This window comes from Oryx dammah, unplaced genomic scaffold, assembly GCF_014754425.2.
Source record: "Oryx dammah isolate SB20612 unplaced genomic scaffold, SCBI_Odam_1.1 HiC_scaffold_27, whole genome shotgun sequence".
Lineage (NCBI taxonomy): Eukaryota > Metazoa > Chordata > Mammalia > Artiodactyla > Bovidae > Oryx > Oryx dammah.
The window spans coordinates 45,430,762-45,454,119 of record NW_024070211.1 but is presented as its reverse complement, the minus strand read 5'-3'; the positions used below and the strand labels follow the sequence as shown (position 1 = coordinate 45,454,119).

The 23,358-nt window shown below is 39.0% G+C and overlaps 1 protein-coding gene across 2 annotated transcripts in view; it reads left to right on the top strand.

Moving 5' to 3' along the window:
• Window positions 1-254: 254 nt before the first annotated feature.
• Window positions 255-23,358, top strand: part of CDK15 (cyclin dependent kinase 15) — a 91,079-nt gene continuing 67,975 nt past the window's right edge. For both annotated transcript variants that reach the window (XM_040228792.1, XM_040228791.1), the window contains exons 1-7: window positions 255-417; window positions 1,130-1,279; window positions 1,481-1,575; window positions 11,300-11,379; window positions 16,365-16,459; window positions 17,592-17,654; window positions 23,178-23,301. In XM_040228792.1, the coding sequence (XP_040084726.1) occupies window positions 295-417; window positions 1,130-1,279; window positions 1,481-1,575; window positions 11,300-11,379; window positions 16,365-16,459; window positions 17,592-17,654; window positions 23,178-23,301 (730 nt within the window). In that variant the 5' untranslated portion in view covers window positions 255-294. The remainder of the gene's footprint in view (window positions 418-1,129; window positions 1,280-1,480; window positions 1,576-11,299; window positions 11,380-16,364; window positions 16,460-17,591; window positions 17,655-23,177; window positions 23,302-23,358) is intronic.

Below are 23,358 nucleotides of genomic sequence, written 5' to 3'. Positions count from 1 at the left end.
GGCACTAACTTGTGGCTGGAAGAACTTGAGCTGTGTCAAAGTTTATTCTATCTAACGTTAGCTGTCTTGGTGTCCATTGTGCACATATGAATGCAGGCGGCTGCCTTTCTGAGGTATACTCTAGCTGATCAAGGAAAACTGCTGAAGTCATGAGGCTGCTTCAGACAGCCCTCATGTGAGTCATATGAAAGCTCCCGCACTGCTGACCTCTGGCAAAAAAGGGAGTGAACAAGGACAGGAGAGGCAGAGGGAGAGAGGCTCAAGTGCCGGTGTTCTCCTTGAACCTAGAAGATTATGGGTCAAGAGCTGTGTGCAAAGGCTCTGCAGCCTGGATGCAGCTGCCATCGCTGTTGGGAGGGAGGCAACGCACACAGCTGTCAGAGGAGTGCGCCTGTGATGACGGAGGCTGCGATCGAGGTATTCATATCCCAGGAGCATCTCTCTCTACTGATAAACAGAGTTCAGAGGCTCCCTTTCTGTAGCAGGGTCTGCTTTTCCTGCATTAGGACTAAGGCAATAAAAAGAAATTTCTATTAAAGTCACAAAGAATGTGTGGCTATTGTTATCAAATTTGGGGATTTTGTTTTAAGCCAAAAGGGAAAAATAACCCTATGCTTTGGGCTGAACAAAATTCACTTGCCTTGCAGTCAAGAAAGTTATTCTCTTGAAATCTCTGAAGTACTAAATTAGCAAGCTGAACCTCAAAAAACAAGCTGTAGTATTTGGTATCCTATGGATTAAAAATTTCAGTAATTAGCTCATGGCTATCAGCAATGCTGTACAGGAAAGTTATTCCCCTAAATAGGTAAATTAAAGGGACAAGAAAAAGAAAAGTCTAGCTTTAACAGAAAAATTGGAACCCATCCATCAGAGAAATTTAGGTTAACCTAAGTGTCTAATGACAGATTTTTAGGTAAAGAAAGAATGTTGTGCTTTAGCAGCTGATATCATTATGGGTTTTTTGTTTTTTTAAAGGAACTGATGTTCAAGAAAGGTACATTTTGGAAGTGTGCGAAGCTTAGAAAACATTTGAAGAGTTAACATCAGGCAAATAACGAAAAAGTGGTTTATGCTAGCCGTTGTCTTGACTTTGCATAAATTTTATTCCTGCACTTTCCTTTTTCTCTAGCTAACAGACCTAAAAGAAGCATCATGTTCCATGACTTCATTTCACCTCAGGGGACTTCAGGCTGTGCATGCCCGGAAGTTCAAGAGTAAAAGGCCACGGAGTAACAGCGATTCTTTTCAGGAAGAGGATCTGAGGCAAGGTTTTCAGTGGGTGAGTAAGCAGCTGATGTTGATCAAGAGGAATTTAATGTGTACTTGTCTAGGAAGGCTGGCCCTTTTTCCAAGACAATTACTGAGCAGACCTTCCCAAGCACATTCTGCAACGTTGTCTAATTTCTCTGGGGGGAAAAGTCAGCACTAAAAAAATGCTCTTTTCTTTCCCCCCTCCTCACTCCTCATTCCCCTTATGCAGAGGAAGAGCCTCCCCTTTGGGGCAGCTTCATCTTACTTGAACTTGGAGAAGCTGGGTGAAGGTTCTTATGCTACAGTTTACAAAGGGATTAGCAGGTAAGTGACTCATTAGCTGGGAGAGACTTTAGAGATGAGGATTTCACCCCCAGGATTTGACATTATGAAGCCAGCTGACACATGGTAGAAATTCAGGACCTATGCAAGACCCCACTGTCAATACGGAACGACATAATGACTGAAGTAGCCTTGAAAGAAGACAGACTTCCCTTGCCCCAATTAAAATCAGCCCACTAAGATGTTTTTCAGCTTTTTCTCCTTTTGAGTCAATTCAAATTAAACTTTCTCAATTACTGGCCATCACTTGGTGGGGAGTACAGTGGATAAGGTGTCATGTCCTTCCTGAAACATGACGGGTTTCACCAGCATCCGTGAGTTAGCTCCTTCCTTCTTCAAAGTAGAAGAAGCCTTCTTAGAAGGTACTGAAGTTGGTTTCTACAAAGTAAGACCTAGTATGCAAAGATTGATTTATCCTGAGTTTTCTACACTTGCAAATTAAACAAAAATGGCTGGAGAATAAAAAAGACTGTTAATCCAGAAGGCGAATACCCATTTTGGTTAATAAAAACTATGTTAAACTTATTTGAGAGAGTCATGAACTTCACTGCTTTTTCAAGGTGGGATAGACAAGAAGGTCTGATTTCCTTAATTTACGTTACTCCAGTGGAGAAAAATAATGGCTCAAAATGGTTTAATGTTAATTTTTTAAAATTTAATATAAATACTACAAAACTAAGTGTTTATTATGTATCTTAATACTTGTGGTATTGTGGTATTGTTTTTACTTGTTAAAGGCGAGTTTGGAGGAGATACCATTTTAAATATATTATATAGAAACAAGATTTAACTCACTTCCATAGACTATCTTAGGAACTAAGAATATAAAAAATTTCCTTCAAAAGATTCATCCTAGTAACAAAATGAAAAGTACACTAGAAATACACACTCTGTCCAAGTTCACAGAGATGTATGTAACAGTATGTTAATTGCAGCAAGACTTATAATAGAAAGGGTGAAAGCCTGGTTACTAATATCCATTAATGGAAGACTGGCTAAATTATTACTACAAAGTGAAATAGTATGCAAACGTCTAGAGTATAAGATAGACATATATGAAGAAAAGCAAGTTACAGAACAATATATGATCTCATTTAGGAAAAAAAGCACTGTTCATGTATAAATTTGTGTGTGCTTAGAGGAATCTGGAAAAATCTAAAAGGGACTATTGAAAGTAGCTACTTTTAGTGGTTGAAACTGGAATGGAGGAAGATTGCTCAAACTTTTCACTGTATTTCTTACCATAAAAGTGTTATATTCATAATTTAAAACAAGTTAAAACATACCATAAAGATAGATGTCAAGAAAGCATTTTATAAATTCAACATCAATTACTAGTTTTTAAACTCTGAACAAAATAGGAATAGAATGATAATTACCCATCATGATGTAATTTCAGATCAACAACTTGTATACTTTTTCTTTGCTCAATACTAGTGACATCACCATTAAGTTAGAGTAGGGCAAGACTGCCCATTATTTTCTAAGCATTCTAGCTAATGCAATAAGGAAAAAAGACTGAATATAATTTTTATGGATTATAGAATTGTCTACTTAAAAAACCCCAAGAGAATCATCTAAGAAACTTGAAATAGTAAGATAGAACAACTAGGTCATCAGTTATAAAATCAAAATATACTTATTAACAATTGCCCTATGTATTAGCAATAAGCATTTAATGGAAAATATTTTAGGGGAAATTATTCTTAAAATAGCAACAATAAAAAGTCATTAACATTAACAATTGGGCAGGATTTATATATAAGATTTACTAAAGGATATAAAGACTTGCAAAAGCCAGAAAGGCATTCATTCTACTCGTATTTATTAAGCACTTACTATGTTGTTGCTGTTGGTTAGTCACAACTTACCAACTTAACCAACTTACAACTAAATTAGTAAGTCGTGTCCATTTCTTTTGCAACCTCGTAGACTATAGCTTGTCAGGCTCCTCTGTCCATGGGATTACCCAGGCAAGAATACTAGAGTGGGTTGCCATTTCTTCCTCCAGAGAATCTTCCTGACCCAGGGATTAAATCAGCATCCCCTGCATTGGCAGGGTGGATTCTTTACCACTGAGCTACCAGGGAAGCCCTACTTACTATGTGCCAGGCACTATTTTAGCCAATAAGGATTCGTTGAAGAAAAAAAGTGATAAGTACGGAGTGTATGTTCTAGTGATGATAAGAGAGGCAATAAACAAACTCTTTGACCAAGTTTGTCAAAGAGTGAAAATGTTGGAAAAGAATAAAACAGGGAAGAGGAATAGGGAGTGCCGCCATGGGGTGGTGAATTACTATTTTAAACAGAGTGATGAGAGGCGGGCTCACTGGGAAGGGAACACTTGAACAGAGATTCTGACAAAGGTGAGGCATGAACTGCGTGGGTGTGTAGTGGAAGAGGACCTCAGGCAGAGGGAACAGTAAGTAGCAAACCCCTGAGGCAGGAGCATGCCTGGCATTAGAGGCAGTGGGTGGAAGGACTTGAAGGTAGGAGGAGTTGCAGATACAGTAGGGCCATTGTGTAGGGTCTTGTAGATCATTCTAGGGACTCTGCAAGGATATTTAGATTTAAAAATCTAGTAATACAAAGATGTTAATGATTCTATAATTTAGAATTTTAATGTATTCTAAATATGTTCAAACACTACAATAATTAAAATAATGTAGCATGAGTACAAGAAAAGACAGATCAAAGAAATATGATTTGTAAGGCCCCAAAGAGTCACAGATCCAAGTATTAGTAAGATCTAACATACAATCACTGTTCATGGGGTTCTCATGATTGCCGGGAGAAATATCAATAACCTCAGATACACAGATGACACCACCATTATGGCAGAAAGCGAAGAGGAACTAAACAGCCACTTGATGAAAATGAAAGAGGAGAGTGAAAAACCTGGCTTAAAACTCAACGTGTAGAAAATTAAGATCATGGCATCTGGTCCCATCACTTCATGGCAAGTAGATGGAGAAACAGTGGAAACAGTGACAGACTTTATTTTTTTGGACTCCAAAATCACTGCAGATGGTGACTGCAGCCATGAAATTTAAAAGACACTTTCTCCGTGGAAGAAAAGCTATGACCATCCTAGACAGCATATTAAAAAGCAGAGACATTACTTTGCAAACAGGCCTGTCTAATCAAATCTATGGTTTTTCCAGTAGTCATGTATGGATGTGAGAGTTGGACTATAAGGAAAGCTGAGTGCCAAAGAACTGATGCTTTTAAACTGTGGTTTTGGAGAAGACCCTTGAGAGCCTCTTGGACTGCAAGGAGATCCAACCACTCCATCCTAAAGGAAATCAGTCCTGACTGTTCATTGGAAGGACTGATGCTGAAGCTGAAACTCCAATACTTTGGCCACCTGATGCAAAGAACTGACCCACTGAAAAAGACCCTGATGCTGGGAAAGATTGAAGGCAGGAGAAGGAGACAACAGAGGATGAGATGGTTGGATGGCATCACCAACTCAATGGACATGAGTTTGAACTAGCTCCGGGAGCTGGTGATGGACAGGGAAGCCTGGCATGCGGCAGTCCATGGGATCACAGAGTCGGACACGACTGAGAGACTGAACTGAACTGAACTGAAAGGAGTGGAAAAAGAAAACATAGAGGAACTAGAAGAACAAACAAGGGAAGGCTATATAACTTTTGGACTGGAAAGGTCTGTCTGTACATAACACTTAAGTCAGAACCTGTTAGGGAAGATAGGACATGTTCATGGTGGCCCATCTATTCAATACATTCTCAGTTCAGTTCAGTTGCTCAGTCGTGTCCTACTCTTTGCAACCCCATGAATCACAGCACACCAGGCCTCCCTGTCCATCACCAACTCCCAGAGTTCATGCAAACTCACATCCATCGAGTTGGTGATGCCATCCAGCCATCTTATCCTCTGTCGTCCCCTTTTCCTCCTGCTCCCAATCCCTCCCAGCATCAGAGTCTTTTCCAGTGAGTCAACTCTTTGCATGAGGTGGCCAAAGTATTGGAGTTTCAGCTTTAGCATCATTCCTTCCAAAGAACGCCCAGGACTGATCTCCTTTAGAATGGACTGGTTGGATCTCCTTGCAGTCCAAGGGACTCTCAAGAGTCTTCTCCAACACCACAGTTCAAAAACATCAATTCTTCGGCACTCAGCTTTCTTCACAGTCCAACTCTCAGCTCTGTACATGACCACTGGAAAAACCATAGCGTTGACTAGATGGACCTTTGTTGGCAAAGTAATGTCTCTGCTTTTGAATATGCTATCTAGGTTGGTCATAACTTTTCTTCCAAGGAGTAAGTGTCTTTTAATTTCGTGACTGCAATCACTATCTGCAATGATTTTGGAGCCCCCCCAAAATAAAGTCTGACACCGTTTCCACTGTTTCCCCATCTATTTCCCATGAAGTATGGGACCAGATGCCATGATCTTCGTTTTCTGAATGTTGAGCTTTAAGCCAACTTTTTCACTCTCCACTTTCACTCTCATCAAGAGGCTTTTTAGTTCCTCTTCACTTTCTGCCATAATGGTGGTGTCATCTGCGTATCTGAGGTTATTGATATTTCTCCTGGCAATCTTGATTCCAGCTTGTGCTTCTTCCAGCCCAGCGTTTCTCATGATGTACTCTGCATAGAAGTTAAATAAGCAGGGTGACAATATACAGCCTTGACGGACTCCTTTCCCTATTTGGAACCAGTCTGTTGTTCCATGTCCAGTTCTAACTGTTGCTTCCAGACCTGCATACAGGTTGCTCAAGAGGCAGGTCAGGTGGTCTGGTATTCCCATCTCTTTCAGAATTTTCCACAGTTTATTGTGATCCACATAGTCAAAGGCTTTGGCATAGTCAATAAAGCAGAAATAGATGTTTTTCTGGAACTCTCTTGCTTTTTCGATGATCCAGTGGATGTTGGCAATTTGATCTCTGGTTCCTCTGCCTTTTCTAAAACCAGCTTGAACATCTGGAAGTTCATGGTTCACATATTGCTGAAGCCTGACTTGGAGAATTTTGAGCATTACTTTACTAGCGTGTGAGATGAGTGCAATTGTGTGGTAGTCTGAGCATTCTTTGGCATTGCCTTTCTTTGGGATTGGAATGAAAACTGACCTTTTCCAGTCCTGTGGCCACTGCTAAGTTTTCCAAATTGCTGGCATATTGAGTGCACCACTTTCACAGCATCATCTTTCAGGATTTGAAAGAGCTGGGACACCTCAATTCTGAGATACTTTAATAGAGGTTCACTGAAACAGTTACCATGGTCAAATTGACACAGGTAACCCTCGATCAAAATATAATGTGATCCTTCATCATAGGTGCTCTCAGTATCTTTAAAATGTTGATGTATAGCATGACTGTCTAAAAAAGATTAAGAAAAATTTTAAAGTATAAAGCATTTTCTAAACATATTTGACTTCCCTGGTGGCTCAGACGGTAGAGTCTGCCTGCAGTGCAGGAGACCTGAGTTCAATCCCTGGGTCAGGAAGATCACCTGGAGGAGGAAATGGAAACCCACTCCAATATTCTTGCCTGGAGAATCCCATGGATGGAGGAGCCTGGAGGGCTACAGTTCATTGGGTCACAAAGAGTCGGACATGACTGAGTGACTTCACTTTCACCTTCATATTTGACCAGAAAATTTTTAGCATAAGGGGTGGGGAAAATTTCACAGACCTATTCTCTGAGTAAAGCATTTTGGAAAATACTGAATGTCATAAGAAATTGAAAGTTTAAAATTTCAAAGAAATGATAAGGCAAACAGAAATTGGTAAGAGGTATATGCAAAATACTTCCCCCAAAAATGGACAAATAGGTAAACTACAAAAAAACATAAAAGACCAATAAGCTTATAAAAATTCAGTTCCACGGGTAGTTGAAGGAATAGAAATTAACATGGAATCCTCCTTTTCACCTTTTAAAAAGACCAAAACTGAAGATAAAAGCAGGCACCTGATAAACAAGCCCCACATTTGCGGAAATATGTCAAAGGGACCCAGAAGCCAACTGAAAAATCTCCCAAAGAACAAATGTGGAAAATTTTGAGCAACAAAATAAAATAGTATTGGGTTGTAACCCAAAGTATAAAATGAATACCTATGAATCCAAAGTGCTATTAATAAGTAGTGTGGTTAATTAATAAATGGGAGAGAAGAGGCAATTTCCAGATAATTTATGTAACTATTCTACCTTCAAGCTGGCAGAGCATAACTTTCTACTCTTTAAGTGCAGGCTACTGAGAGTGACATTCCCCCAAAATACAGTATGGAAAGGGATTAGGGGGAGAATAAATTTACAAGAAACCTGATAGATATTACCTGAGACAAGTGATAAGGCCACATCAAAAGTCATGTATTATGATGACAGCATGTACCCTAACACGATGTGACAAAACCAAAACCCATGACCGTGGTCTAATCATAAGAAAAATATCAGAAAAATTCCAATAAAGAGGTTTCCTACAAAATACTTGACCAGTACTCCTCTAAATTGTCAGTGTCATCAAAAACAAGGAAAGTCTGGGAAATTGTCACAGCCAAGAGGTGCCTAAAGAGACATGACAACTAAATGCAATGTTTGTCTTAGATGAGATCATAGAATAGAAAAAGGACATCAGGTTAAAAACTAAAGAAATCTTGGTAATCATATTTCAGTACCTAAATGTATCAAATCAACCTGTTGCATACCTTAAATTTACAGGGTTATATGTATATACACTGTATATGAATATGCAATGCTATATATCTCAATTTTTGAAAAGACTAAGAGAGGTAAATTGATTTTCATAAATTTATACATATCTAGAAAGAATAGTTTCTGTGATAAAAGCATTTTGAAATAAAATTGGAGTTGTAATAAACTTGTAAATGCTATTTTAAAAGGCAATAAACAACAGCAGATGAATTTTTAAAACTTAAAAATCCATCTACTGTATAATCATTCCATCACTTTATCATAGCAATATGCACACGTGCATTTTGTCTTCTACACGCACATGGATTGTTTAGTTACAAATATGGTGTGCTTGCTATTGGGTATTCTATTTTTCACATTATCATAAGCTTTACGGCTTTTTAAAATGTAATTTATTTTTGGCCATACTGAGTCTTTGTTGCTGCCTGGGCTTTTCTCAAGTTGCGGTGAGCAGGGGCTATCCTCTAGTTGCAGTGGCCTCTCTTGTTGCAGAGCACGAGCTCTAGGGCATGCGGGCTTCAGCAGTTGCAAGGTGTGGGCTCAGCAGTTGTGGTTCCTAGGTGCTAGAGCACAGGCTCAATAGTTGTGGCGTGTGGGCTTAGTTGCTCTGTGGCATGTGGGATCTTCCCAGACCCAGGAATCAAACCTGTATCTCCCCCTGTATTGGCAGGCAGATTCTTTACCACTGAGGCGCCAGGGAAGCCTCATGTTTCTTTCTATATGCCTCTGAACTTAACTTTTGTTATGAATGCAAAATACTCTACTATACTGATGTACCACAAGTTTTTTAACTGTTTCTCTAATGTTGAACATATCAGTTATTTCTTTTTTTTTTTTTATTGTAACTAACACAACAATGTCTTTCATTACTTGGAATTATTAAAATCTTTGTTAATTAACATTATTGGGAAAAATCCTGAGTATGATAATCTCATGGCTTATTGTGTGTATGATCATGTTACGGTGGTGGTTTAGTTGTTAAGTTGTGTTAGACTCTTGCAAGCCAATGGACTGTAGCCTGCCAGGCTTCTCTGTCCCTAGGATTCTCCAGAAAAGAGTACTGAAGTGGGTTGCTATTTCCTTCTCCAGGAGATCTTTTCCACGCAGGAATCAAATCCAGGTCTCCTGTATTGCAGGCATACGCTGCAATACTGAGCTATGAGGGAATCCCATGGTCATGTTGAAAAGTGAAAGTGAAAGTCGTTCAGTCGCGTCGGACTCTTTGTGACCCCTTTGGAATTCTCCAGGCCAGAATACTGGAGTGGGTAGCCTTTCCCTTCTCCAGGGGACCTTCCCAACCAACCCAGGGATCAAATTCGGGTGTCCCGCATTGCAGGTGGATTCTTTACCAGCTGAGCCACAAAAGAAGCCCAGTAATACTGGAGTGAGTAGCCTATCCCTTCTCCAGTGGATCTTCCCCACCCAGGGTCTCCTGCATTGTAGGTGGAATCTTTACCAACTGAGTTAGTTATCTCTCCCAAGCTTTAACCCACTCCAGTACTCTTGCCTGGAAAATCCCATGGACGGAGGAGCCTGGTGGGCTGCAGTCCATGGGGTCTCGAAGAGTCGGACACGACTGAGCGACCTCACTTTCACTTTTCACTTTCATGCACTGGAGAAGGAAATGGCAACCCACTCCAGCGTTCTTGCCTGGAGAATCCCAGGGATGGGGGAGCCTGGTGGGCTGCTGTCTATGGGGTCGCACAGAGTCGGACACGACTGAAGCGACTTAGCAGTAGCAGCAGCCGCCACAAGAAGCAATACAATTTTACTGCAAAAAACCCTAAAGAATTCCTAATAAATTATGGACTTTAGTTAATAATTATGTATCAATATTGCCTCATTAATAAGTACAATAACAATAGAAGAAAATGGATGTGAGGTATATGGGAAACTTTTGTACTATCTTCCCAACTTTTCTGTAAATCTAAAACTGTTCTAAAAAAATGAAATATTGAAGCAACAACAATGAAAAGCAAGGAATCTGTCTGGTGTCAGTGAGTGGGTGCTAGAATGGCCAGCCTCATGACCAGTTAGTGGTGCGACCACTCTGTGACCCAATTTGGGAACATGCGTGCAAAACAATAAAAACTTGTGTGCTGCATACTCTGATATAGCAATTCTATCTCAACCCTAAAAAAATAACAGAGGCTGTGTGAAAAGACTTATGTGCAAATACAAACAAATATGATTGTCAGGGTATTTTTATAATAGTATTTTTAATAGAGAAAATATTAAAATATTTGGAACTGGCAAAACACATTGTAACATGTATCTGATAAAATGTTATTATTAAATATCACATAATACAAGAATGACTAGAAGTTAAATGGAGAAAAAACTAATAATATGATATAAAACCCACTGTATTAAGAAAAAACAGTATAGTTACACTTGCATTAACATCGTCTCTGTTTTCTGGCATTTAGTCACATTAGCAAACAGAACAATGAGTAACTGGAGAGTAGGAGGTGATGAACAGAGAGAGAATGGTGGGACTGGGCAGGTCAGAGGATCTGACTGTAAGAATTTGTCTTTTATTCAGGATGAGATGTGGAGACAATGCTGGGTTTTGAGCGCAAAAGTGATTTGTTTTGACTTTCACTTTAAAAAGATTCCCTGGACTACCGTTGGGAGTAGATAGTAGGGGTATAAACATACAAGCAGAAACGCTGTTAGGAGTTCATTACAATAGTTCAGATGAAAAATAAGGATGGCTCAAATCAGTGTACAATGGTAAATAAAAGGAACAATATACATTGGAACATGAGGATGGCTTTGTTGGGTTTGTCTTCTGTGCTTTTCCTGTATTCTCCATATTTTCTGTAATGAATATATATCACTTTGGTAAAGAGAGAGCAATGGTTTGATATGTACATATGACTTTTAAAACTTTTTATTTTGAGAAAATTATACATTTTATATGCTGGAATAAAATTTGAAGGAAAGTTACTTTTGTTAAGCCATCTCTAGTATAAATTGCTACTATGAGCCATGTCAACAAATGTGTGCCCTTTCCCCCGACTCTCCCAGGATAAATGGACAACTAGTGGCTTTAAAAGTCATCAGTATGAATGCAGAGGAAGGAGTCCCATTTACAGCCATCCGGGAAGGTAAGAACAGTAGAGTGGACCCAAGAGACGTTTTAAGTTTTTGATTCGATAAAATCACATTGAATCTATTCATTCAGCATCTAGCTTTTGATATTTATGAAGTAATGTTATAATTGCGATTTTATTCTTCACACCAGTTTTCCAAATCATTTTATTACTTACTGTTGAAGAAATTAGAATTCAAAACTATTATATTAATTGACCCAAACTATGAACTCAGTGAGTATTTACTAAATATCATCTGTGAGATTGGTCCCATGCTACGTGCTAAGGCCATATCTACATAACCCTAGAAATATCCATACAAAGAAGAAAATTATATACTTACAAATCGTTAGTAAGCAGCTTACCTGAAAATAAATTCTTTAGATAGTATTTGAAAATTTTTCTGGAAAAACATGTAAATACATGTTTTAAAAATTTAGTGTTGTGCCTATATTTTGTCTGAACCTCAGGTGGTAGAGCAAGTAGATGAGAAGTCTGGTGTCAGCAGGACTTGGGCTTGAATCTCAGAGATTTACAGATTACTAGTGCTGTGACCATGGGTAGATCACTTTTCCTAATTAAGATGTCTATTGCAGAAAGAGGATTTGCTGTTCAGTCTCTCAATCGTGTCTGACTCTGTGATCCCGGGGACTGCAGCACGCCAGGCTTCCCTGTCCTTCACCATCTCCCGGTGTTTGCTCAAACTCCTCTCAATTGACTCAGTAATGGAATCCAACCATCACATCCTCTGTCATCCCCTTCTCCTCCTGCCCTCAATCTTTCCCAGCATCAGGGTCTTTTCCAGTGAGTTGACTCTTCCCATCAGGTGGGCAAAGTATTGGAGCTTCAGCTTCAGCATCAGTCCTTCCAATGAATATTCAGGATGATTTCCTTTAGGATTGACTGGTTTGATCTCCAATACCTATTTCTTTGAGTTATTATGAGGGTTAAGTGACAATATGCATATAAAACAATAATCACAGGGTTCATCTTCAGAGTTCAACATGTTGGCAAATATCATTATCTTTTTGCTCCTTTCTCTTAGTGATGTCTCATTCACTATCAAGATAACTAAAAATTTATAATTTAAAAATCAAGAAGCAAATCAAAATGCAACTTATTAGCCTTCTTACATGAGCCATTTGAAATAAAATGATAATAGAATTACTATCCTTTTCATCGAAAACCCAGAGAAATGGCTCCTCTGTGGTCTTTCTTGTCCCCTTTGAACAACTTCATCTTCCCTTTTTTTATGGAGTACATACTGTACACAAAGCATACTGCAGGGCGCTGTGAAAGATGAGAAGAAAGATCTCATCTTTGCTATATATCTTTTCAGTTGTAATGGAGCAGATGGTTCAGGTTGTAAGCAGTGTCATAATGAAGGTAAAAAAGACCTTGTACACTGAGGTGAGAACCGATCAGTCTCAGTATGGCTAATTGAGTCAATAGATTTTGAAGTGAGCTTGGAGGATGGGTCATGCAAACAGGCTTGGGAAAAGCAATTCAGAAAATGAGTTTATAACTGAATTTGATGCCATTTTCAAAAGCCTTCCAGAGCCCCTGGGAAATATGTCATTCTGAATTTCAGTAGAAGGACCAAATGGCTATCTGGTTAGCTGGAGCTTCAACCTGGTAGGATCAGGTGCATTCTGGAGGAAAGCGTGTTTTTAAGTGTTTAATATAATGGACGTTGTATTTACTGATGGACGTATTAGTGGTCCCCATGAAAGGATGATCAGATTTAGAAAGAGATGTGTGGACAGGCTAAGGAGCATTTCCGAGCATAGTAGACATCCCCAGGTGGCCAGCATCAAGCGTGGGTCTCTAGGCCCAGGTCTCTTCGCCCTCTTCTCAGTATTTCCTTTGCGAGGTGTGCTTGCCTGTTGCTACGGGCCTGCCTTGCTCAGATTTTCTCCACAGCCAAGTTTTTTTCAGGTTGACATTTGACTTTTAGGAGTGAAAACTTTGCCGGTTTTGCTAACAGATGGTTCTCAGCATGGTTCAGAAATGCTGGATCTGCATTGTTCTGTATGCTAAATGTTTCTTGTATTTCTTATTTACTGAGAAATTGCCTCTCCATCACAGGTGTTTGCAATTACATTTAGTATTCAACTGTGGACTTTCTTGGTTTGTTTTATGGACTTACCTTACTGAATGCTTTGCTTGTTAAATATGAAAAACCACAAAAGGATTTTTTCGACACACTGGAGGTTGTTAGGCATCCAGTTTCCAACAACGCATGTTTCTTTTCCACCAGTGTAAATGCTGGGAGCCCTTGATAGAGGAGCCCTCTCTCTTCAAGAAGACAGAAGGCCTCATTTGAAAACTTTGGCACTGTCCCATTTTTCCTGTAAGAACTTTAAGGATGTGAGGCCAGGGAGACAGGAGGTTAAATGAGAAGGGCTGGAAGGCAAAAGAAGAACAGCTGGAGTTCATTAGTTAAAATCCAGGGTCACTAGCTAAAAAGGCAACCGAAAGCCACATGCAGAAAAACTAAATGAGCAATGCAGACTTCTCTAAAAAGCCTTGAAGTAGGAATTGCTTTTCCTGAACAGTTTGGCTGCTCTAATGCTGTATCAGCCAAAGATTCATTGAGTAGGATTTTACTACATGTGCAGTCTCTATATGTATAGGTAGAAAGCATGTGGCAATTTATTAATCTGGTCATTTGGAATATTATTTGCTTGTAACATGTAATATAATGAAATTAGCAAAAGTATGCAGAGCACTAAGAGCAATATACCTTAATACATGCGCCAGATATTTTTTCTGTATTAACCTCTTTCAGTCCTTTGGAGGTAGATATTACGATTCCAGTACAGAGCTGCAAGTCAAGCAAAATCTGAGTCAAAATCCATACACTCTCCCTGCATTCATTCCACGAGTATTCATTGAGAACCTACTATGGCCAGGTATTTTGCTGACTGCTATATACACAACAGTGGACACAATAGGCATATTGCCCATCCTTATTCCTCTGCTAGTGAAAAAGATTAGACACCTTCATTGAAACTTACAGAATCTTTCCCAATGGGCTCTATATTTTAAGTGTTTTTGCAACTAGGAGATAACACTTTTATTGGAATAGGCTAATATGATGTTTTTATATAAGAACATGTTCCCTGTTTTATTAACCTATGTATCAATGTCTTAATAATGTACATTATTTTAAATATCTTTCTATATAAATAGAAACTTTGTTTAAAAAGCACTTCTAGGACCCTCAACCCATTAGCGGGATTCATTAGAAAGCATTCATAGAACTAATCTTCTTAGAGGACTGGGCACATAATATAATCTTCCCCCCACCTCAATCTTTTTTTTGAAACTTTACATCAACTCTAGTTGATAAAGTGTGATTTTTGTCATAGTGATGAAGGAGTTTGAACTTCAGAGAGGTTAGATAACTGGTCAGAGGTCACAGAGCTAGTAATCAGGCATTACATATTCAGATCCATTCCATTCTATTCTATTCTAAAGCCTTTCTACTTTATTACGGTAAAGTTAGAAATCCTTAACTCAGGCATTTTTTCCTTTTGCAAAAGTAAAAATAAAAATAGAAATCTATTTTTATGAAGCATGTTGTATAAATGTTAAGTAAATGCAAGAGAAACATTTTAAAGAAAATATACAATATTGTATATTTATCAATTCTGATTCTTTCATATAGTCTATAGCACTATAATTCCAAATCTTTAAGTTAGAAAATGGCTTCAGCTGAGAATCTTTTAATATCATTCTGTAGTAGAAAACATTACAGAGTAATTATTTTCAATCCATATATAAGAAAAAGCCAAAAATAGACAAAGGCACCTCTACAAGGTGATACAGTGAAGTGTTGTTTTTGTTCACTCAGTCGTGTCCTACTCTTTGTGACCCCACGGACTGCAGCTGCCAGGCTTCCCTGTCCATCACCATCTCCTGAAGCTTGCTCAAACTCATGTCCATTCAGTCAGTGATGCTTAGTTGCTTAGTCATGACTGACTCTTTGCAACCCCATGGACTATAGCCTGCCAGGCTCCTCTATCCATGGGGATTCTCTAGGCAAGAATACTGGAGTGGGTTGCCATGCCCTCCTCCAGGGGATCTTTCCAACCCAGGGATTGAACCCAGGTCTCCCTAATTACAGGCAAATTTTTTACCTTCTGAGCCACCAGGGAAGCCCAAGAATACTGGAGTGGTAGCCTATCCTTTCTCTAGGAGATCTTCCCGACCCAGGAATCAAACCAGGGTCTCCAGCATTGCAGGCAAATTCTTTACCAGCTGAGCTACCAGAGAAGCCCAGAGGGGCCCTTAGTAACCTAATAATAACCTGTTATTGAAGATACAAGAGCCAGTCCTCAGCCCTTCCCACTCATCTGGGCTCCCCAAGTTTGGCTTTCTCCTCTTTTTAAACTGAATTTCCTCCTTTCCACAGGTTTTCAATTCTCCCATTGTGAAATGGAAATCCCCTCCACTCTCTGTATTATGCTTCAGCAGTCCTTCATCCCATGCTCTTATCCCTGCCCTCCATCAATCACATCCACAGGCTCTGCTGACCTCCTGTGGGACTTTGAATTTTAGAGTATGGTCACATCTTGCAAAGTTTTGCTCTAGAAGGCAGAACATCCCTTTCCCTGCTCCTCCAATGGCCTTTATCTCTCCAGGCTTCCTCTCCTGTAGCTCTGACGCAGAGTTGATAAGCTTTCCAAAGAAAGGCATGTTCAAAGTGCTCTGAGTACTTTGGTGAAATTGACTGGGTAAATGGAATCTTTTTTTATTTTTGCAGCCTTTCTGGACTGTAAGAAAAATAAGTTATGTAAATGCAGTGACTGACTATTTACTAAATAATGAAGTTTTAAAATAGTTTTAAATATTATTTCACAACAAGCTTTTTACAGGCTTGAAAAATCAGAATGCTTGACTTGAAATGTTTAAAAAACAAATAGTGCTTGATATTTTTAAAGCAGTACTTTCATGGTCAGTGATTTAATTAAATTTTTGTTTAATTTTTCTAGCTTCACTCCTGAAGGGTTTGAAACATGCCAACATTGTGCTGCTGCATGACATAATACACACCAAAGAGACCCTGACATTCGTATTTGAATATGTGGTGAGTTGTCTCAGCATTTTACAAAGTGTAAGGGAAAAGCCTGGTGCTTGTATGATGAATCTGTTAACATTTTATGGCATGACAGAACTTTCATTACCGTGTGAAAAGTGTCATGAAAACTTTCATTATTGGAAATTTCACTACTGTTCTGATGCTTTTTTACCCACTATTTTTGTTGCCTTTTTCACCCTCTCACCAGCAAGAATAAACATTTCAAATTTGCCTCCTAAATAAAACTTTTGCACTTATTTTTTAATCTAGTTTTAGTCACTATGTGAGGAGAGACCACAATTTTTTTCACTGACAATAATGACATAAACCACAGGGTTTTAAAAAACTCCATACAAGTTTACTAAAGAAGAAATCATTTTGTATTTTTGAAAGATAAAAGCCATTTGAATATTAGCAGAAAGAAAGCATAAAGTATTTGTACCTGACTTGCTTTTCAGGACACTTGGAGAGTACAAGTATCCCCACATCGTTGTGTTCAGTGGAGTCATTTAACATGAACCTCTCTTGTATGATTTCAATACCTTTAGACCATGAAATTTTTACACATTGTTTTACATTCCTGGATATGTTCCAGTGTCTCCAGTTTACAGTCTATGGAGATTTGAATAGAATTTGTATCCTACTGGTGTGTGAAAATTGTATAAATCTTAATTATGTTGAATTGGTTGACAGTGCTTATCAGGTCTGCTATATCCTACTACTTCTCAGTATAGTCATTCTATTAATTTTTGAGTATGATATTGAAACTCCAACTAAATATCTTAATTATCTACTTTAAAAAATTATAATATATAGTGGAACTATATGTAACTTTGTTCTTTACTTTCCAAGTCTCCTATAAATGTGTTATCAGACTTTCATAATTTTAAAAAAATAATAAAAAATAAATAAAATGAGCCTCTCTTGTATCAAGAAGCAGGGTTCCTTCTAAGAGCAGCTAATTAGAAAGATACACTGTGTTTGACTTTAACAGTGGTGTCTCAGAAAACCTGGTTGTGTACCTTTTGCACGTTATTCTCAAAGATTCTGAACTTTGTAATACCGCTGGGAGTGAAGTCTGCGGTCTGCTTTGTGACACTGCCGAAGCACTAAACATCACTCTCTCCTCCGTTTTGTGTAGCACACAGACCTGGCTCAGTATATGTCTCAGCACCCAGGAGGACTTCATCCTCATAATGTCAGGGTAAGTACTTTGAGGGCTGGGACTCCCCTCTGGCTTGCCCACAGCAGAATTCTGAAACAGACTGCCATCACAAACTGAAAGCCCATGATACTAGGTAAGAAGATGGACACCATTGATATTCTAGAGAAAAGTTAAAAAAAAAAAAAAATCTGCCCTCAAGATATGGAGCAAAGTCCAGCTGCTTTCCCGGCAACCTAACCCTGTCAGTCATCACCATCAAGCAAATGTGTCTTTAGAAGTATAACCCAATTAAAAAGAATTGCCTTAAAAGGAAAGAAGTGAAGTTAAGCTATCATAAAATAAATACTTTCTTCATAGCAGACTACTGTGCTCTGTGATGAAGTTCATGTTGCACTTGAAGTTCCCAACTAGAACTAGCAAACTACCTTGATTGGTTCTTTATCAGTTATCTTTTTGCCTGTTCTATAAGATCCTATTACATGTGGGACCGACTTCCATTTTTCCAGTTATTGGGATAGAAATAATATTAAACTCTTAATTAGCTATAATTCCACATCTGTTATAAATTTTAGAAACCATTTGTATGTCATATTTTTCATTCTCTAAGGTTTTATTGACATTAATTGATTGGCCCTTAACATAGCCATATGAGATTTGTATATGATGTACCCATTCATTTAACTAATATTTATGTGTTCATTTATTCATTCATTCAAGATATATTTGAGTACTCAGTACCATATTAAATCCTAAGGTTTCAGTAATGAAAAAGTTGTGTTTCTTATTTTCAATGAGCTGAAGCCCAGCAAGATATATGGACTTAGATAGGTAGTGAGAAGCAAGGTGACGAGGGCTATGGCCATGTTAATTAGGAATACTATGAGGACTCACAGTAAGGGGACTCCAGTCATGAAGGCAAGGGGAAAGGAAGGTTTGAAGACAGGGTTTGAAGAGAATGAAAACATTTAAAAATACTTAGAGGAAACTAAAATAGAAAACTAACTAGGGGGACCAAGAAGGAATGTCTAGTAGTGTGTTAAGGACTCTGATGAGGATGAAATCTATTAAATTATCTGCATGATCATGGGATTTATTTTTTTTTTTTTTAATGGCAGCACTTAGTTCAAATAGAGGAGCAGAAAAAGTAGAAAGTTGGACTGATTGAGACATTGGGGCTGTGCCAGACATGTTGGGCCACATATTTGGAGACTATCAAGAGAGAGGCTAAAGGGATGGTCAGGGGCTTCTAAACTGAGTCCAGTCTGAGGGAAGGAAGTGAAGACAGGCAGGTTATTGATAGCTAGGGAGAGAGCATAAGAGTCAAGGAACCAGAGGTTTGATTAAATAGAACAGTTGGAGAAAGAGTAACTGTGTGAAAGATAGAACATTTCAGACTTGAGGGACTCTTGTAGCAAGCACTATGCTAAGTGTTTAGCAGGATGGCAAGATGTAGAAGACATGATTCCTATCCTCAAAGGATGTAGAGTCAAAAACAGGAGGTAAGACATACACACCACCACTATTCCAGGACATTTGTGAATAATATCAAGTAAGAAATAAGACCTAATGTTGTAGATGTGCAAGGAAGTAAAAGATCTCTTCTCATTTTTAGAGGTTTTGAAAAGCCAGACCTTACAAGCTGCAATGCTTTTCAGAGGCTGGAATAGGGGAGGATGCTAGAGGAGGAAGGAATGTTTTCAGTGAAGGTTCAGAGCAGGGAGGTAGAGGGTGTGTTCAAGGAAGAAGATCCCAAAGTCACACGGACTGTTGGGGTAGAAAGGACTATAGTGTTTTTCACTCTCCAGGTGCTAGTCCATTAGTGGGTTATGAAATCAACTGGTAATCAGCAACCAGCATTTTTTTTTAATGAAATGGAATGGGTGAGAAGGGAATGTGTATCTGTGTGCTAAATTGATTCAGTCATGTCCTACTCTTTGCGTCCCTATAGACTGTAGCCACCAGGCTCCTCTGCCGATGGGATTCTCCAGGCAAGAATACTGGTGTGGGTTGTCATGCCCTCCTCAAAGGGATCTTCCTGACCCACAGATCAAACCTGCATCTCTTATGTCTCCCTCATTGGCAGGCAGGCTCTTTACCACTAGTGCTACGTGGGAAACCCTCTTGAGAAAGGAATAGAAAATATTACAGTATGCAACACTTAGTAAGAACAAGTTTTATTTTGTGCAGCTTCTTTTCCATTAGAAACTGTGCTTATATCTATGTATGAATGTGGAAACTGGAAGCATATCTATTTCTTATTGTGCAATGCAGTAAGGAAAAAAAAACCTTAAAACACTGGGTTGGTCTAACTTCCTTATTTTGCAGAATTAGAATTCAAGTTTGAAAAAAAATATTTTTTCTGAAGTTATAGAATCAGCTTTTGCCATTGCTCAGAGAGATTCTTGGTTGAGGTTCTTTGCCACTAGTGCCATCCTGAATCTCTGGTCCTGTTGGCCTGAAACAGATACTGTCTTAGTGACATGGAGTACATGAGTCTGGGGGAATAGATTGGGTAGGTGGCTAAGAGCCTTACTTTCTAAGATATGGACTTTATTTCTCAGACAGTAGAGTCATTAAAGGGGCTTGATTCAAAAAGAATGGCATGATCAGAAGGAAATTTATGTAATTGTGGTCTGTGGGATAGATTAAAGAGAGGTGACTGGAGTCAAGGATTTCAGTTAGGAGTTTGTCAATGTGGGCTAGCCCAGTGCTTCTCAAGCTTCAGTGAGCACACTAATGACCTGGGGATCTGATTCAGTAAGTCTGATTCAAAGCTCGAGGTCTGCATTTCTAACATACTCCAAGGTGATACAGATGCTGCTGGTTGAGGACTGAACTTTGAATGGCAAGGTTCTAGGTCAGAAGTGATAAAGGCCTAAATTAAGATAGTGAAGGTACGAATGGAAAGGACTGTGGAAAACAACAACAAAGAAGGGTTCGGCCAGGACATGAGGACAGCAGTGGTGTAGATGTGAATTGGTGGTGGAAGAAAGTGGATGTATGGGCAATTTATTACTTCACCAGAATTGTTGGGAGATGGAAGCATCAGCAGTGCTTTTTCTAGTTAAGTTCTGGCATATTGGGTTTGAGGTGTTATGGGATGTCCAGGTGAACTTCAGACTATATGGGTCCAACACTTCAGGAAAGAGATCTGAAGTGAAGCTAAAGACTTTCAAATTATCAGAATACAGTTGTTAATTGAAGCAATGTTAGTGGATAAGATGGGTAAGAGGAGCATGTAAGGTGATAAGAGAAGGTCAACAATGGAGCCCTAAGGAATATTACCATATTAGATATTAGTAGAGAAAGTGGAGCCTATGGAAAGTACAGTCAGAGAAGTAGGAGAAAAATTAAGAGATTTTGGTACCAAGTAAGGGAAAGAGCATCAGGAAGGAAGACAGAAGCAACAAAGCCAGATCCTGTAAAGTGAAGGAGTGAAAGACATCCATTGGATTTTTGTAGCAAAGGACATTGGTGGGACTTCCCTAGTGGTCTGGTGGCTAAGATTCCAAGCTCTCAATGCTGGGGGGCCAGGCTTGATCCCTTTCAGGGAACTAGATTGCACATGCTGCAACTAAATTTCAAACATCACAGCAATGATTGAAGATCCTGCATGCCACAACTATGACCTGGCACAGCGAAAAAAACAAATATTTTAAAAAGACACTGGTGAGCACCGTGAAAACATGATGAATAAAGAGATCGTAGCAGAAACCATTTTGTAGGGGGAGGAATTTCACATTTCAGAGGACAAACAGTTCTATATGATGGTGGGATCCAGTGTGTGACCATGAGAGCGAGGGGCTAAAGTGGGTTGGAGAAGCAGATCGTTGGAGTGTGGAAGTCGGCTGGACATATTCACGTGAGCACTGATGTCAAGGGAACGACAGCTGTGATCCAGGTGTCCGAGTCTTGAGTGAATGATGGAGAGTGGTAGGAGTTGTGTGGATGACAGTGAGAAGAGGGGTAGAGAAAGATGGCATGGAAATCCAAGGACAAGGGTTTTTACATGAGGGTGGATACAGTGGAATCAAGTTGATGAGCACCAGGGTCTGGTCTGAGAAAAGCAGGATCCTGGGGAGTTTGCCTCCCACGGCACAGCTGTGGCTGTGTGGGCTCCATACAGGTCCCGTATCAAGGTCCCCAAGCCATTTAAGAATGTTAAAATTTTCTTGAGGCTCCTACTTCAGATGTTTGCTGGTTCTATGAGTCTTTCTCATCCCAGTTCTTTCTCTTCCTGGTACTTCAAACACTTACTCATTTTTACCATTCACTTTTTATTCACTTGTTATTCATTTTTACTGTCACTCAACTGTCAAGGCACAAAAGTCCTATACCTACATGTAAACACATTCTTAAATGGTTTGGGGACCTTGATATGGGACCTGCATGGAGCTCACACGGCCACAGCTGTGCCATGGGAGGCAACCTCTCCAGGATCCTGCTTTGCTCAGACCATGGTGCATATCAACTTGATTCCAATGTGTCCAAGTCTTTGTTAGGTCATTACAGGTTCTATAAAAGCATCTCTGAATTTCCTAGTTTCCAAGATGTGATGGAAAAAGTGAATTTATCTGCACAACTTTGTGTCTTCTATTAGGTCCATGTCCCAGAAATGCTGGGGCTGGCTCTTTCTTTTCAAAACTGCCAGAACATGTTTTCAGTTGGCATAAGTCTTTGTAAACATCAGCGTTGGTGTTTGCATTCTCAGTTGCCAGTTGTACTGGAAAATAGCAAAAGACACTTGGAATACTAAGCATTCTTTTTTTTTTTCCCTTAGGCTTCTATATTGGTGGGAATCTACTAATGTCTTTGGTTTCTGTACCTTGTCATCACCAGCAATGTTTTAAAATTTGGATCCAGGATACATTTTTCCTTTTGCTTCCCCCCTCTTTTTTTTTTCTTCTCTCTACTATTCATTCCTTATTCTCTTTTGATTTTTTTCTTGGTCTAATTTATTTTGGTGTCTTTTCCCTCTGAATCTATACTGTATATTTCCCTTGTTTTCACTTTGAACTTAAGACTTTAAAAATATGTTTAAAAAGATAATGGTTCCTTTATTTCCTAACACCATCGAAGGATATACTTCCCAGTCTGGTCTCCCTGTGTTCTGTTTTTAAAAGGGTTTTATATCAGAGAGCCTGGAAAACTTAAGCAGTTGTAAACCTTAGAATATCATTTCCAGGTCAACTTTGATCTTGTATGCCAAGTTCATTGGTGGGAAAAAATTAAATCTTTCACATCTAAATCAATAACTAGTGTTCCAAAGGAAACTTCAAAGTTTCAGTTTAGATTTTTAAGGAAGGGTAATTCCTTCAGTATCAAAGAAATGAGATGTCAGGAAAAACCAGAATCCCTTTGTTTAGGACATGGTCTACTTATTTGACTTTCCTTGTCCTTTTTTTTTCCTGTTTGAATGTAAAATCTTCTTCTTTTTTTTTTTTTTTTGGTCTCTTAAGAGACACTTTTACTATATTCTTTCAGATGACTGGTTTTGATTTAGAGGAGAAATCAACACATAGTGGCTCAAATCTGCTTAGATAAGGTGTTCATTCCTTCCAGCTTTTCATGTTTCAACTTTTGCGGGGCCTGGCATACATCCACCACCAACACGTTCTTCACAGGGACCTGAAACCTCAGAACTTACTCATCAGTCACCTGGGAGAGCTCAAACTGGCTGATTTTGGTAAGTCACCCCCTGAGTCTCTTTCTAGGCTATGAACAATGATGCTTTTGTGTGCAT